Source organism: Solanum verrucosum, unplaced genomic scaffold (genome assembly GCF_900185275.1).
Source record: "Solanum verrucosum unplaced genomic scaffold, falcon-dt-bn FXZP01000047.1, whole genome shotgun sequence".
In the NCBI taxonomy this organism is placed as follows: domain Eukaryota; kingdom Viridiplantae; phylum Streptophyta; class Magnoliopsida; order Solanales; family Solanaceae; genus Solanum; species Solanum verrucosum.
Window position 1 is genome coordinate 1214583 of NW_026020155.1, and position 17560 is coordinate 1232142.

The following is a 17560-nucleotide window of genomic DNA, read 5'->3' on the forward strand; positions in this document are numbered from 1 at the left end:
AATGTAAAAATATGTCAATCAAGAAGAAAGTTGAGTTACCAGCCTCAAACTTTCTATTACTAAAGCATGAATTAAAAAAGATTGATTACCCATCAAAAATAACTTGAAGTATTTTTCTCTTGTCTTCTTCTTCAAACTTATCCAACAACACTTGATGATTCATACCTTCTTTATGGATTTATTGGATCTAGTTGAACCTGTTGATACTGTCAAATGGTTTTGTTTTGCCTGTCGCATCGGTAGGTGCCTTGGAACAAACTCCTCGGTCATTTTACCGTCCCAACTATGTTGCCTTGCATATGTCTTCTTTTTGCTTTTTTTGCTTCCACTTCTTTATTGCCTAGGTGATATATCCCCTTCCCTAGCCTCTCTATCAAAGAAAATGTCCAACCTATTGTCTTCCTCATCTTCATCAAGAGAATCCTCACCCAAATCCACTCCATCTTCATCAAGAGAATCCTCACCTAAATCAATTGTATTTGACACTAAGGCACTTGACTCATTCTTCCTTGCAAGCACACATTTAGGCACAAATACAGGAGCTTCTAGACTTAATTTGCTATTTAAAGCAGGTGATGAGACTTATTTTTCTTGGATCAAATCGTGGTCATTCTCTGCTAACCTAACTTGCTTTCCAGTAGTCTCCAATAAAGCATCAAAGCTATTCGAACATAATAGATCTCTTGAGGCATTACTAGTATCTTGCCTCTTCTCACTGTCACAAAAGATGTTAAAGTGGGTAAAATAATATATTTTTTAAAAATTATACTTTTAATCATAAATAATCAATTTTTTCTATAAAATTTTTAACACATAATTTATTCTTGATAAAAATTTGGAGGCCTAAGGCATAAGCCTTATTTTACAAAGCATAGAACAGCCCCTGAGTTGGATTACGAAAATGCCCTTCAACTTTTTAATTAACATTATCATATTATTATTATTAATTAATTAATTAATTATATCTATCTATATCTTCTATATCTATATTACCTTAAAAGCATGAACTCCTAACTTAAATGTTAAATTACTATAATATCCCTAACATAAGTTTTGACTATTTTGATGAGTTGTGACTTTTCTGATAGGCATAATACATATATTGGACCCTAAACTTGGCTTCAAATTTTAGCTTTGACCTCCAACTTTCATAGTGCACAAACATGCACTTTAACTATCCAACCTTTTAATAAATAAACACGCGATTTTTGGAGGCAAAGAGCGTGAAATGCAAACGCTCCCACGTGTATTAGTGAGCCACTCAGTGGCTGCCAATTAATTAAATACTTTACATGTCCATTTTAGAACTAAAAAAAAAATTAAAATTACTTTTAATTAATATACAAGGGTTATAGCTCTTTTTCCACAATGACAAAAAAAATTAGAAGCCATTTGCACTAAATATGAGCACAAATCGTTTTAAAAGAGAGGAAAAAAATTTTGATTTGAAAGAGGAGGAAAGAGAAATGAGATTTTGATTTGGAAATATAAAGATATTATATATATAAAAGGGATTGATTAAGGGTAGATTTGTCATTTCAGCATTTTTCTACTGTTGTGGGCCTCAAAAATTACTCCTAACTCGCGCAAAATACATGCACATCACGCGTTTTGCCAGGTAGGACACACGTGTTTATTTATTAAAAGGTTGGATAGTTAAAGTGCTTGTTTGTGCACTATGAAAGTTGGAGGTCAAAGTTGAAATTTGAAGCCAAGTTTAGGGTCCAATATATGTATTATGCCTTTCTGATAAGTTGTGACTTTTTTCAAAGGGTTAAAAATTTTCGATAAGTTGTGACTTTTCCAAAGAGTTGTGATTTTTTCAAAGAGTTGTGACTTTTTCAAAGAGTTATGAATTTTCTAAAGAGTTGTGATTTTTTCAAAAGGTTGTGACTTCTTGGAATGGTTATGACTTTTCAGATAAGACACAAAAAATTTGGTCCTTCAAAATAGTTATTACTATATAAACATGCCCTTTTGTTTTACTGATTTACTATCTTTTAATACTTCAGTATTTTCGACGAAGAAAATCTCATATGACTTGTAATAACGTCAGTTGAAGTTTGTATTAGTTTAATTTTTATTGTAGTATAAAGTCATTGTTTTTGTTAACAATTTCTCTTGTGATGTAGATATATGCTTCAAAATATTTTTTCCAAAATTATCAAACTTCTCAAGAGTTAGAGAATTGCCACGATTTATTTTTTGAAGCTCAAGACAAAAGATGACTTTATTTATCGATTCGACTTATGTAATTTAGATTGTCAGGACATTTGCTTTAAAATAGTTATTACTATGTAAACATTGCCCATTTGTTTTACTAATTTACTATATTTCTTAACATTTCAGTATTTTCGACAAAGAAAAGTTCATATGACTTCTAATAACGCAAGTTGAAGTTTGTATTAGTTTAATTTTATTATTTGTTTAATAGCTAATTTTTATGAGATAAATATTTTCATTAATGCAAACCTATATATATATATATATATATATATATATATATATAGTTGGGTAGGTATTGATATATTTCATGAATGTATTACAAGTTAACTAGATCCTCTAACTTCAAAATATATTATTTTAAAATTTTCCGAGATCTTTTTTTTTTTAAAAAAATCTCACAACAAATGTGAAAATATGTAAATATATATGAATCATTGAAATTTTATCATTAACAAAATAAAATTTATATTTAGTAATATGGAATAAATATTTTCATTTTGTCCCTACACTAAATTAAAATCTAATAACTATAAAAAAAATAGTAACATTAATTAAAAGGCCTATTTGTTTATGTAAGTATAAAATTTATTAGAAATTCATCTATCATTAATTCTTTAGTTATAACATTATAAATTCTCTCAGTTATTACTAATTACTAGTATACGTGCCCGCGCGTTGCGCGGATAATTTAAAATGTAATAGTTTTATAATTAAAAATAACTAATAAAATGTATTATGAACTTGATAATATAATTTAATTTATAATAATATAATAATACTAATCATTAACTTATTTATTTGAGCATATTAAATTAATATTATCAGTACACAATTTATTTTATTGTACTAAAATATTATATCTATAGTTGTATCAGCTATGCTTTTAGTTTTATAATTTATTATGGTGAATTTTTTCTAAAGATACTATTAATTTTATGATTATTCTATCTTGATCAAATATGAAATACTTTAAATATTTTTACGTGTTTGTACTTTATTCTTTTTATGTCATTTGAATAAAAAAAATTATGTTCATAATTTATTAGTTCTAACATTCCATATAAAATATTTGATATCATGAAATTAAATGGCATGTTAATACATTTTCTATATATGTTTTAGTTAAAATCAAAATATTTTCAAAATATTTTTTCCGTATTAAATTTGTGTAAAAATATAATATGTTTGTGGTTTTACTTTTGTAAAATGAATTGTATATAGGTAAGTGCATATTACAGTGGAATGATGATAATAAGTGCTCAAATAGTTGTGAAGAAAAGAAGAAAGACAGACGCGAGTGAAAAATAAAGAATTATGTGTGAAGAACGTCACAATTAAAGCCTTGATGTATATTGTTGTGCATTGCGAGAACGAGATGGTCTACGACGCTCCGATATTTTTTTTTCTTTTTTTATTTCCTCTAAACACAATAAAACATATTTTTCTGTTTCTTTGTTTTTATATTTCTAAGATTAATATTTCTTTTGTTTTTTTGCATGTGTTTTTTTTAAAATAATTGCTTACAGAGAATTTTATGAGTTTTTATTGTTTTAAAAAATAATTAAAAGGGATCTATAATCTAAATTATTATAAAGATAAAGAAAAAAACATGTTAGTAAACCTCATCAAATAGATTATTTTTTTTAAAAAAAAAATAATTGTTTGCCCTTTTTTCCTTTTTTCTTTTTTTGTTAATTTTTGTTTTGTTAATGCTGCTATAGGAACTACAAATTTATGTTTAGAGTTACATAAATTTAAAATACAAATAGATTTAGCCTATTTTTTTGTACCAAATATTTTAACAAAATATGTGACAGATAATTATACATACAAATGATGATGTTATAATTTAGGGTTGTATAGCGAGAGAAACAAGGAATATTGGAATGTTATTATTTTTGTTTTGCTAATTATATTATAATTTTACATAAATTTGATACGGAAAAAATATTTTGAATTTTTATTTGGATTTGACATAATATTTTTATTCAAACGACATAAAAAGAATAAAGTACAAACACATAAAAATATTTTAAAAGTATTTCATATCTGATCAAGAAAAAATAATTATAAAATTAACAGTATCCTTAGAAATATTTCAACATAATATATTATAAAACTAAAGCGTAGTTAATAAAACTGTATATATATAATATTTTAATACAATAAAATAACTTATTTTAGTTGAAAGATTCAGTCTTTTAATGATTTCTTAGAGGGTGAATGGCTTGAGTTTCAAAAAAAAAATGTGGGATATGATCAGTGTGCATTGGCAGAAATGATTACCAAAAACATAGGCTAAAAGTAGAAAGTTTTTCAGAGAATTCTGAAGTACAGAAATTTACCTAATCATAAGCAAAAAGTATTTACATCAGCAAGTGAGGGTGTGGGAGGGTGACATGTATTTACACCAAAAAGTATTTTTGCATTCCAGAACCTTTTGGATATCTGACGCATTCAAAGTAAATCATTGAGGAGTTACATTGACAAAATAAGATGGAGAAAAAGGTAAAGGCGAAATGGAATGTCTACCAGCCTTACAGTCCCATGAATCATGATCTTGCGGAACTGAAAGCATTAGTTCCTAATACTGAATTGGATTCAAGTTGCTCGTACTTACTGAACAAAAGAACTAAGTAAGAAAGTGAGACACACACAAAATCCATTTGTACTTGTCAGTTCAATGAGGGGGAGTGTGCAGCGTCACAAGATCTAAAACTTCCCAAGTAAATCCAAGAATGTTCTGTATTACACTTTCTATTCACACCAAGTAAAAGCAAGGGGAAATGGAGAAATTTGAGGGAGAGAGCAGTGATAAATGACAAATGACAAATAACGATGTGGGCACTTAAAAGAGTAACACGTGGTATAATTAATGTAAAACTCCAAGAGTTCCTTTGGATGTCCACAAGACCTAAAGCTGTAGACCAAATCAGTCGATTGCCAGATGCTCTTTTCCTTCACTCTCTTATACCGACTGATCAGACGCTTGTAACGGATATCTACTCCCGTTGGCATAACAGAGAGAATGTTATAAATGGAAAATGGAAGAAATGAAAATGAATGAAGAGAAACATAAGACTTTGACGATGTGGGCACTTAAAAGTGTGAAATGTGGAATAATTAATGTGAAACTCCAAGAGCTCCTTTGGTCGTCCACAAGATCTAAAGCTGTAGACCAAATGAGTCAATTGCCAGATGGTCGTCCACAAGACCTAAAGTTGTAGTGACTGAATCACTTTTCGTTTGGATCATTACTCATGAAATGGTTTTCTCATGTAAAGATTGCCATTTCTTAACAAAACCACAAACGACACTTCTAATTAGCATATGCCAGCAAAGTGAATACAGAAAATGTTTCATAAGAAACCAAGATACCATAACATTTGGTTACCACAAGGGTAATTCCAATAGTAATTAGTTACACACTACATAGAGAAGACAAAGATTCCATGAGTAGTTTATCAAAAACTCAAAATATATAAGGCAACATTTCTAATATCTCGAGACAGGAAACTACTAGCAGTGAACTCATGCAAAGCTCACTCCTGGAAGTTAATCGCAGCATTAGTGGACGATCTTGGACAACCTAACAATTTGTCGGCCAATAGAGATAAATGTTGGGACAGACAGTTCATTGAACATGTCTCGCACCTTCTTCTCTTTGATATGATAATGACAAAATTCTCCAAAACTGGTGCATTCAATAACATATATTCTGAAAGTTTGGTAACCTTTTCAAAGCCCCTTTTGACATGATCTTTCCAGCACGCATCTGAGGAGATGACAACCTTAACCTTCTTGAGGTTGTGAAACTCAACGCTTGAAACCCCACTCAGCAAATCCATATTATCTTCTTTGGCCAAATCAAGTAACTCAGAGTTGCAGCAGAAATTGTACATCGGGAAATCATCTAACTGGAGACAAAAAAAAAATATAATCAGGACCAAATGCAGGTCAGATTAAATGTGACAAACATTTCAACCAAATGAAAAAATGTAAAAAGAAGAGATAAGTTCCAGGAAGTTTACCAGCGTATATTCCAATTCTATGCTGATTGTTTCCACATGTGGCGAGACTCTCAAAAGACCAGCTACTCCGTACATATTAAACGTTGTCATATGCAACATCAGCGTTAAATATTTGCAATTCAATTCTGAAATGGGCAACCCTTTGAACTGCAATGTGCACATGACCTGGTGCAGTAATCCCAACGAAACTAGTAAATAATGGAGAAAACAATTACAACAAAAGGGAAGTACTTCACAATAGATATATAGTACTTTGACAAATCTAATTGTAAGGACTTTCGAGTTAAAGACAAACCTGTGTGAACCAAGTTCCAATTGTTAGATCAGTTGCATAACATAACTTTTGAAGATTATCTTGGACGAGGGTATATACTACTTGACGATAGTCACGGCAGCAGTCTTCCACATAAGTACTTGGAATGCCTTTGATACAGGTAAAGCTGTAAATGAGCTTAGCATTCACTACCGAAGATGCATCAACAAGCCTACACTTGAGATCTTCTCCTGATATTTCCAAATGCTGAATATACGGGGCAAGAATTTCTAAGTCATCTCCATTTCCATCACTCCGAACATAATCTTTCAACTTAAGTGTCTTCAATTTTAGGGAATTAATTTCCAGGCGATGGAAACCAGTATAGCTATATAATTCCATTGTTTCCAATGCAGGACAGCCTGCCAATAATTTCACCATTTCAACATCGGTTAGCATCAAATGCCCCAACTTTATACTCTTTAGAGAGTTCCACGATATGACCGCGTTATTAAAGCCACAATGTTTAACATCTAAAGTTATCAAGGATGAACATGTGCAGAGAGATTCAGGCAATGTGCACCCATAACTATACTGAGACCACAACAGAACATTTTCCACTTCTCTTTCAACAGCAAAACTAAAACAACCACTGATTAGGGTTTCATACTCAGGCCTGAAACTGCAGTCTGATAGACTCAAGTCAGTTAAGTCAAGTTTGAACTTTATAATTTTGGAAGAGAGGGAATGTGCTAATGCATTTTGAATAAAGGAGAAATCTTCTCTTTCCCGGTCAGTTGAACAAGTGAAATTGAAGCTATCAATTAAAGTTGGGAGACGCCGCCACGTTGGAGAAACTAGACAAGTTCTGAATGCATCCTTTGTTGGGAGAAGTGAGAGAATTTGAAGGAGGAGTTGATCCGGCAACTTACTGATTCCTTGTGGTGCTTCTTCCTCTGTTACCTTTTGCTTCTTCAGATTTGTCATCTCCTTCGGCAAAAGAGGGGAGATTGATTGATTGGTTTGTTTGTGTTTATCTCAGCAATAAAATGCTTTGACAGATCAATATTACCTACCACACATATATATACTATCTTAAAAGTCAAAGATCTTCAGAATTTAAATTTAAAAGTCAAAGATCTTCAGAATTTAAATTTAAAAGTCAAAGATCTTCAGAATATAAATTTAAAAGTTAAATTACTTAAATGTCCCTCTTATAAAAACAGGCGCTGCTTCAGCAAAAGACGCATTTTTAGAAGAAGAGTTGCCACCATTTTTTTGAAAAGTCGTAATCTTCTCGAGACAGAAGAGTTCATTGCTCAACATTGAAAGCATGAGTGGAGTGAGGATTTTACTTTTTAAAGAGATTAGTTAGTAATAGTTAATTCATGCATTGATTACTTGTGTTTTGGATTGTCCTAATTTAGATATGAGAGGAGTTGCATACGAAAAAGTTTAATTTGTTCAGAGCAGAGCGGAGACACTTAACATAGACATGGATACTTTCAGATTTGTTGGTTCTGAAGTGTTTGTGTGCCAGGCACTTCTACTTTGAAATCAATTTCCATTAGGCTAATCTGCAGTTGGTCCTGATAATATTCTGTCTCCAATTTGTTCCTGGTGCCAATTTGAGTCAAATTATTTGGCACAAAGGGTACCCGACCTCGGGAATGTTAAGATTGTCGACTCTTCTTGGTGTGTTTGAAGGATCATTTCAAACATGGTTATGACAAACTTCTCAAAATTTCAGAGTGCAACTGTTTTGTAGAAGTTCATTATCATATCAAAGACAAGAAAGTGCGAGAGTTGTTCAATGAACTGTACCCTTATTGCGTACCAAATGTTATGCTATTGATATTTTCTTGAAATGTTGTGTTTTGCTACCCTACCCTGCTTTCTCAATAGCATTAAAGTCTTGTGATTATATTGATGCCAAAAAGCTCTGAATTCATCAGTCATTATGACATTTAACATTATATTTCTTTCCAGGAAAGGTGAATTGAGAAAGAAGAATGCAATGGAAAAAACACATCATCAACTGGTCTGTACAAACATTTTACAGCATTCCGTCAAATCTGAAAAGATAACGAATTTTATGATCTAGATGTTGTACATTTCTCCCTTTTGAGAGAAAACTGCTCAGTACTATCTGAATTTGTACTAAAGTTTCCCTGTCTTAGATATCCGTAGCACGACTCCATTTTTGTTTGGACTACTACTCATGAAACGGCACATGTTATTGAAATATTTACTCATGAAATGGTACACCTAAATATGGATATATTAGAGTTCGGTAAAAATGATGTATATTATTAAGTTGCCATTTCTAAACAAAACCACAAACAACACTTCTGATTTTGCCATTTATTAAAGCATATATTAGATTTGCTGTGCTAATTGATTAGCATATACCATCAAAGTGTAACCAACTATGAATTCTGGTGAAAAGATAGAAGAAACAATAGTTGTAGACCGAATCAGTCAATTGTCGGAAGCTCTTCTCATTCACATTTTCTCTCTTATGCCGACTGCTCAGACACTCAGAACAAGTGGTCTCTCAAAAAGGTGGTGTTATCACTGGAATTTACTTGATACATTCTCTTTTAGTACCTCTAGTTACCATGAAAGATACATATCCTATGTATTAGGTCATTTCATTTCTCCAAAAAAATAAAATTCCAACTCACGACAGCCTTAAGCCGGATGCATACAAGCTGAAAATATGCAACTCCGGTTAGTTTTTGAAGAAGAGGTTTGTGCATTGCCTGAATATTTATACACCTGTTCATCGATGATGACACTAGTTTTAGGATTTTGTTATTTTGATGCTAATGTGGTCATAGCATGGAAGTCTATAAAGAGCATAAAATTGAAGTGGATAGTGTTATCCAATGATCATATTATGAACTTATTATTGGGCTTTCCTGCATTAGAAGCTATGGAATTATCATGTTTTAAGGGTATGAACTTATTTTTGGGCTTTCCTGCATCAGAAGCTATGGAATTATCATGCTTTAAGGGTTTTAGTCACTTCGGAAATTAGGTCTTCAAAATTGAAAAGATTGAATTTGATATCATATAATGATGATTAAAAATTGATCACAAGTCTTCTTAGTGTCAAGTGTAGGCTTGGAGACGTGTCCTCTATGATTAAAACTAAGCTTACGTTCAACATTATATGTATCAAACACATCCAATATTTGTTGGTAGACACTCCATTCACCTTTGTCTTTGATACATATAATGTTGAACGTAAGCTTAGCATCAACCACAGATGGCATGTCTACAAGCCTATACTTGAGAACATGATGACTTCCTCAAATCTCCAAATGATGAAGATAGCAGGCAATAATTTCCACTGAATGAACAATTTCTTCATCATCATTGTATGATATCAAATTCCTCTTCAATTTCGAAGACGTAATTTAAAAGCGACTAAAATCCTTAAAATGTGATTATTCCATAGTTTCTAATGATGAACAGCCCAACAATAAATTCATAATATGGTCCTTAGATAACATCATCCACTTCAATTTTATACTATTCGGAGACTTTCACGTTATAGCCACATAACATCAAAATCTCAAAATTAGTATTATCAAATGAATGTGTATAAACATTCTTCTTTAGAAACTGACCTGAGTTTCACATTGTCCCTTGACCAACGTTGTCAAGTTGAAATTTTTTAATTTAGGGGAGAAACAGATATTTATTTTTTATTTTTTGAGAAGGAAAAACTGATTGAAGAAAAAGTATTACCTAAGCCATAATCAGTACTAAAAGAGAAGGTATCAAGAGCATTTCAAAGATAACGCTACATGTTTGAGAGAGCACTTGTTATGGATATTTGATCATGTTGACATAAGAGAGAGAATGTGAAGAAAAAGAGCTTCATGCAACTAACTGATCAGTCTACCGTTATTGTTTCTTCTATCTATTCACCGGAATCCATGGTTTGTTGTTGGTCTACAGCTGTTGTTTCTTTTATATTCTCGCCGGAATCCATGATTGTTTTTTCGGCATAAGCAGTGAATGTGTGCATAGAGGATTGAACTGGCTAATGAAGCAGGAGGAGGTGAAGGTGGTTCAGTACCAAATTGGCTAATCGTTAAATAAATTTTGAAGAGTGTATATGTTTAAGAAAAGGGTGCTACAAGCGCTATCTGGTGTCATATCTACTTTAGTTTGCCCTAACAGCCTGGATTAGGGGCAGCAAATCTAGTTTCCAAATAAGTCAGAATCTTAGCGGAAGCTCTTCCTTTGCCAGCTATTCGTATGTCAGCTACTACTTTGTCTCTTTGTCAGAGGCTAAGTTCCCTTTATCTTCCGGGAAGGGAGTAGAAGAAGCCCTCGTGACTCGGCTACATAAATCTGCATATTTATAGAGAAATATTGTCAATCAAATCGACTTTTTTGTGTTAGCTTATCTTATTCTTCTTTCACTAGATTTTTATTCCTTCTCCATTTCTGAGAGCTGGGATAGGTAAATATTAATATATTATTTCTTCCCTCTCTTCTTCTTCCTCCCTGACTTCATACTCGCTCTATCCCAACAAAAAGGGCAGAGTTCCATTTGGTGGGTGGGTCTAGGGCGAACGAAAGAGGTGTGTAGCAGAGGGCAGGTGAGGCAATTGTGTCATCAAACAGAAAGAACTTTGCTCTTCCATTTCTTAGTAGGAGTGCTACTATGTTAGGAGGACATTTCGTGCAAGAAATAGGTTTGAGTTAGTGCACTAGCTAGGTTGTTTTATTAGTTAGCTCAATGGGTATCGAAAATAGGTTCTTTAAAACCAGGAAAAAACAAAATAGAAAGAAGCCAGGAAATACAAAGCTTGAAATCCAATGTTGCAAATCAATAGTTATATCCTTTGGCCAAACATACATACTCAAAGTCGCTGCAAAGTCGATAAAACTGGAACAGAGGAATAAATGAAGTCGCTGCAGAGCCGATAAAACTGGAAACAGAGGAATAAGTGCATACCTACGGCTACTTATGGAACTTGTCTTGCACAAAGATAGTAATAAACAATGTTTTTATAGCAGAAGTATTCAGTACAGAAATGGTCCTATCAATGAATTAAGAACATCATTTATTTTAATGAAAACCTCTTCAATATGAAATTTCCATATGTTCAATGGATGACCACTACTGAGGTTTACTACCAAACTGTGTGAATTAGTATTAAAGTTGCAGTGCCTCCTTTTTGAACTTTGTATGTGATCCCTAAAATGGAAAAATTATCACACATTGCCATTTCTAAATAAAACTTTTTCGCACAACACATATCAAGAGAGCTGTTGTTCCAAAAATTTCGTCACAACGTTTTGTAAGCTGTCCCAGCCAACTAACATATGCCCGAAGAAAAAGATAGATCTAATCATATGACTTTGACTTCAAGTAAAAATATTTAATAGCACAATCACAGACCTTGATGCTACTGACAAAGAAAAGGTTGCAGAGCATAACATCTCATGCGGCTAATTATCATAAAAGAATGTGACTTGCAAATCGCTCATCTTAATAGATCTAGGAAAATAAGAGTCACAAGAGAATCTCAACATCAATATAACAAAAAAAAAGCTTCATAAGAAACCAATATACCATAACATTTGGTATGCCACAAGGGTAAATCCAATAGTATAACTAGTAATTGGTTACAAACTTAATATAAGGCGACGTTTCTAGTATCCTGAGACAGGAAACTACCAGTAATGAAGTCATGAAAAACTCACTCCTGGAATATAATCACAGAATTGGAGGATGATCTTGGACAATCTAACAATTTGAAAGCCAATAGAAATAAATATTTGGATAGACAGTTCCCTGAACATGTCTCACACCTGCTTCTCTTTGATATGATAATGAACTTCTCCAAAACGGATGCATTGATTAACAGAAATTTTGAAAGTTTGAATAGCTTCTTAAAGCCCCATTTGACATACTTCAAGCATAGCTTCGATGAGATGACAATCTTAACGTTCTTGAGGTTGTGAAACTCAACGCTTGAAACACAATTCTGCAAATCCATATTATCTCCTTTGGCCAAATCACGTAACTCAGAGTTGCAGCGTGAATTGTCAACATAGTTGCAAATATCATCTAACTGGAGACAAAATATAGTCAGAACCAAATGCAAGTCAGCTTAAATGAAATTGCACAACTCTGAAAAAATATGATTCTATAGAAGTGTTAATGGTACTTGGGAAATGATTATGATGGCGTAAGTAATCAAAGCAAAAGTGATAGCACAAGCTTAATTAAAAAAAAGTGATAGCGCTACTATACTTCTCATTTCAGAACTCATTTGCCACAAAGAAAGCAACAATACTTACTATGGTAACGTGAAGCTTTACAGTGACATAAGCAAAGCTTCTTGCTGATAATTAAGAAATGTTTGCATTCTTCTTCGGAAGCAAAGTGGAGGGGTATTAAAACTTCAAGAAAATGAATACATGTAAAAAGAAGAGATAAGTTCTAGGAAGTTACCTCCATAGTTTGCATGTCTATGTTGAGTGTTTCCACATGAGGCGAGGCTCTCATATGCAACTGCAGGGTTAGATATTTGCAGTAAAAATCTGAAACGGGAATCCGTTTGAACTGCAACATGCACATGACCTGGTGCAATAATTCCAACGAAATTAGTAAATAACGGAGAAAGCAGTAACAATAACAGGGAAGTATTTCACAACAGACAGATAGTACATACTTTGACAAATCTAATTGTCTAAAACCTCGTTTCAGGACATATCTTTTCCGGTATGAATAAAGAACCTTAGTTTAAAAACTAGACAGGAGAATGTGCCACAAGTTTCTGTAATTAATTCTATAATGTTTACATTCTACAACTATCTGCTTAAGATTAACCAAAAAAGGAGTAAGGAGTTTCGAGTTAAAGACAAACCTGTGTGAACCAATTTCCAATTGTTAGCTCAGTTGCATAACATAACTTTTGAAGATTTTCTTGGATGAGGGAATATAATACTTGATGATAGTCACGGCAGTTGTGTTCTTCATTAACATTTGAGATGTGATTGATACATTTATTGTTGTAATTAATCTTAGCATTAACTAGAGAAGAGACATCAACAAGTTTACACTTGACATCAAGAAAATCTCCTGATATTTCCAAATTCTGAAGATACGGGGCAAAAATTTCTAATTCATCTCTAACTCCAGAAACCCCATCTAATTCATATCCAACTCCAGGAATCCCATAATCTATCAGCTTCAGTGTCTTTAATGTTGATGAATTAATTTCCACGCGACAGAAACCGTCATACCTATATAATTCCATTGTTTCCAATGAAGGACAGCCTGACAGTAATTTCACCATGTCCTCATCGGTAAACACCACATACCCCAATGTTATGCTCTTTAGAGAGTTCCACTAAATGACCGCATCATTAATAAAGCCACAACATAGCGTAACATCTAAAGTTATCAATGACGAACAGGTGTAGAGAGATTCAGGCAATGGGCACTCTTCAGGACTATATAAACCCAATACAAGATTTTCCACATTTCTCTTAACAGCAAATCTACAACAACGATTGACTAGGAAATCAAAATCAAACTTCAAATTGTAGTCTAATTGACACAAGTCCATGCATTCGGTTAAGTCGAGTTCAAACTTTTCGATTTTGGAAGAGTGGGAATGTTCTAATGCATTATGAATAAATGATAAATCTTCTCTTTCCCGGTATTCTGAACAATTGAAATTGAAGCTATAAATTAAAGTTGAGAGAGTTTGCCACTTTTTAGAGATAACACAAGTTCTGAATGCTTCCTCTGTTGGCAGAAGTGAGAGAATTTTTACGAGGACTGCATCTGGCAACTTATTGATTGGTGCTTCTTCCTCTGTCACCTTTTGCTTCTTCGATTTTCTCAATTTCACCTTTCGCTTCTTCGAATTTCTCAACATTTTTGGGGTTGGTGGTGGGCAACAGAGAGAGATGAATAGGGTTTCTCAGACAATAAAATGCTTTGACAGTTCAGCATTAACAAGAAGAATCCTCTGTATTTATAAGTATGTCCTGAATTTAAAAGTTAAATTACTTAAATGTCCCTCAGGCGCCGTTTCAGCAAGAGACACATGTTTTAGAAGAAGTGTTGCCACCGTTTCTTAGGAAGAAAAGTTGCCACCGTTTCTTAGGAAGAGACGCGGTTCGAAGAAAAGTTGCTACCGTTTAGTTGTGATATTATCAGAACATATCATTATGGCATTTACCTTTTCTTTTCGAGAAAGCTGAATTGAGAAACAAGAATGCATGACAAAAATAAAATTGCAGGAAAAAGTTAGGCCAGAAAGGAATGTAGACCGCACACAAAACCTCTAATGCACAAATCAGCGCAAAGAAATCTATGAACAAAGATTGAATTATCTACAGAAGGAAAGAAAATCATGTCAAGCTAAGGGGGGCAATTCTGCAACATATACGTAAGAAGTTGTTTATTCAGCCACTCCAAACATATATCATTCCTATTCGAGATACAATCAAATTTTGTAGGCAGAATTGGTCCAGTTGCCAATTGTTGTTTACTTTCTACTTGTGCCAGCAAATCAAGAAACTCACCTTCAACTACTTTACTTGTATTATGGATATCACCTGATTTAATATCCATATATGGACTCTGAAGATCCATAAAGTTCTTGATTTCTTCAGGCAGCGATCCTTCAAGGGGCGTTAGCTTGTTAAGCAATTCTTCTCCAAGTTGGATAGGCATTCCACTTATAAATAAGCATGAAGAACAGTACAAAGTGTAACATCCGGCAATGTGAAATAATTGAAGAGGCTTAGAATTGGAAATTTTCATTTTTGGAAAGAATTTAAAAATCTGGAAATTTGGCTAAGTATGGGAAAAAGTGAGTTTTTGGCCAACTTTGAGCAGTCATAACTCCTATATCAGGATGATTTAGGTGTATTTCCAGTTATTCTTGCGAATCTTGTGGAATGATATTTCCAACGCCACAAAGTTTGAGCGATTCCGAGTTTGTATGAGTGAGTTATGCCCTTTGGAAGTTGGGCAGTTGGCAGGGAAGTCTGTCCGGAAATTTGTAAGGGTATTTTGGTCTTTTCCCTAGCCTTTTCTTTTGGATATATATATGAGTGTGTTAGACTGATTTTGATCAGTTTTTATCATTTTAAAGAGTGAAAGTTAGGGTTGTGAGTGAAGAGAGAAAGAAGAGGAGAAAGAGAAGATCAAGCAAGGTTTCGTCAAAGATCTTTGTGGATATCGTCGGGGGTGATCCCTATTAGGTATGTGAGTTCATAGTGTTGGGTTGGTTCTTTTCCCCACACGCCAAGCTCGTTTTATTTATGAGAAAAGATGGGTTGTGTTCGTTGAAGTTGTTGGTTGTAATTGTTGAAGTTGTAGTTGTGTTGTATTGAAGTTCTTGTTGGCTTGGTTAATGATTTGGTTGTGTTTTTGAGTTGAATCTCTAGTATGTTGAGGGATTTTATGATCCTTAGTGTTTGGGGTTGAAACCATTGAAGGTAAGGGAGGTTTAGAGTTGGAAAAATGAAGGAGAAAAGTCAAGTTTCCGGGGAAAAGGGCTGGGGCGTCGCTCCACCCAGCGCGCCCCAAAAGGGACTCTGAGGTCCAGCCCTTGGGGTGTCGCCCCTACCAGAGCCCCAACCAGACCCTTCTGACCTTTGAGGTCTGGCGCTCCGCGCCTCTCAGAGCGCCAAGTCTTCCCATTCTTTCCCCACTTTCTCATACATGTTCCTAGGTATTGTACCTATGTTTCATAGTTGTTTCCAACGCCCCAAGGTACGTTTAAATGTCAAGAACTCGTCCATAACATGTGATCAAACACCTTGAATCCATAATCAAATTCAAGGAGAGTTAGTTTCCAAGTCTAGTGAAGTTAGAAGTCAAGTGAAGTTAGAGCCAAGCTTAGAAGTTAAGAAGTAAGTCAAGCAAGTCTCTAAGTTTTTTTTAAGAGTCTTAAATGAATGTTTTAACTTCATTTTAAGGCTCAAGTTTCCAGTCAAGCAAGAGTATAAAGTTTCCAGTCAAGCAAGAGTATAGAGTTTCCAGTCAAGCAAAGAGTATCGAGTTTCAGGTTAAGTCAAGAGTATAAAGTTGAGTTCATTTCTCAAAAGTTATAAGGGAACTAAGTATTCCCTAAGAGTTTATAAATGTTTTTACACATTTGAGCAAGAAAAGGGAACATCGATTTCCAAAGAGCTTTTGGGCTAAGCATTGAGTAATTATCTCAAACTAAAGAAAGAGGTTGTTTTAAAAGTAAAGCTAAGGTTTGAAGTTCTTTTCTTCAAAGAAGTATATGGAGACTATGTATTCCCAAAGAGGTTTAGAAATGTTTTTACATTTAAACAAGCTTTGGAACTGAGATCTCCAAAGAGCCTTCGGGCTAGTTTTTTTCAGAAAAAGAGTTATCGCTTTCTAAATGAAGCAAAAGAGGAAACTGAGATTTCCAAGATAGCCTTTGAGCTAAGTTTTTGAGTAATTATCTCAAATCAGCAAGAAGAAATATGTTTTAAAAATATAAGAGCCAGTACATTTTTGGGAGTAGTATCGAGCACCGAGTTGGGGGAGCGTTCAAGGAACCCACAGCCCCATAGAACCATGTTAGCCACCATGGGTAGAAAAGGATCATACTTTTTAGATGAATCATTTTTCAGATAGACTAGTGGATCCATTAGGCAATTCAGGTCTTATACCTTTGCCCGAGTATAGGATGCTCTGGCAGCGTGAGGTCGATCGTTGTATCATCACTACAGCTTTATGTGATGGTTGTCGGTTAAAGAAACTCCCACAGCAGTTATTGTATTTTCATACACAACAGTTATTGTATTTTCATACATAGCAGTTATTGTATTTTTATATACATCAGTTCAGTTGTATTTCTATATACATCTCAGGCTTAGTGTATCTTTGTATACACACAGAGTTTATAGCAGGTTTTAAACAGCTTTTCTTTATATTGCACTTGTTTTAAATTGCATTATATTGAAATGAGTCAGTCAGGTTGAGTTGAGTTGAGCCAGGTAAGTTATTCAGTTTCTTTAAGATTTCATTCTAGCC

General features: G+C 33.6%; 2 protein-coding genes across 2 annotated transcripts; both read right to left on the reverse strand.

The window, feature by feature from the left end:
• Positions 1 to 333: 333 nt before the first annotated feature.
• On the reverse strand, positions 334 to 7497 carry LOC125828269 (F-box/LRR-repeat protein At5g02910-like). Its single transcript, XM_049507583.1, has 5 exons — positions 6553 to 7497; positions 6258 to 6422; positions 5881 to 6143; positions 623 to 715; positions 334 to 508 (listed from the first exon to the last, which is right to left on the reverse strand). The coding sequence occupies exons 1-5, from the start codon at positions 7495 to 7497 to the stop codon at positions 334 to 336; spliced, it is 1641 nt and encodes a 546-aa protein (XP_049363540.1).
• A 4742-nt stretch (positions 7498 to 12239) lies between these two features.
• On the reverse strand, positions 12240 to 14432 carry LOC125828270 (putative F-box protein At1g49610). The gene is made up of 4 exons (XM_049507584.1): positions 13964 to 14432; positions 13413 to 13825; positions 12998 to 13126; positions 12240 to 12614 (listed from the first exon to the last, which is right to left on the reverse strand). Exons 1-4 carry the CDS (start codon positions 14430 to 14432, stop codon positions 12240 to 12242), a joined length of 1386 nt encoding a protein of 461 aa, XP_049363541.1.
• Positions 14433 to 17560: the final 3128 nt, after the last annotated feature.

Excerpts from the sequence above, each read along its gene's own strand:
- LOC125828270 (XM_049507584.1), bottom strand. The coding sequence starts at position 14,432 with ATGTTGAGAAATTCGAAGAAGCGAAAGGTGAAATTGAGAAAATCGAAG. Across the intron at positions 13,826-13,963 it reads GCCTGAATCTCTCTACACCT|GCTGTCCTTCATTGGAAACA; the intron begins GTTCGTCATTGA and ends AATTACTGTCAG. Across the intron at positions 13,127-13,412 it reads TTGGAAATTGGTTCACACAG|GTCATGTGCATGTTGCAGTT; the intron begins GTTTGTCTTTAA and ends TTATTGCACCAG.
- LOC125828269 (XM_049507583.1), bottom strand. The coding sequence starts at position 7,497 with ATGACAAATCTGAAGAAGCAAAAGGTAACAGAGGAAGAAGCACCACAA. Across the intron at positions 6,423-6,552 it reads TTGGAACTTGGTTCACACAG|GTCATGTGCACATTGCAGTT; the intron begins GTTTGTCTTTAA and ends TTACTGCACCAG. Across the intron at positions 509-622 it reads ACTACTGGAAAGCAAGTTAG|GAAGAATGAGTCAAGTGCCT; the intron begins GTTAGCAGAGAA and ends TGTGCTTGCAAG.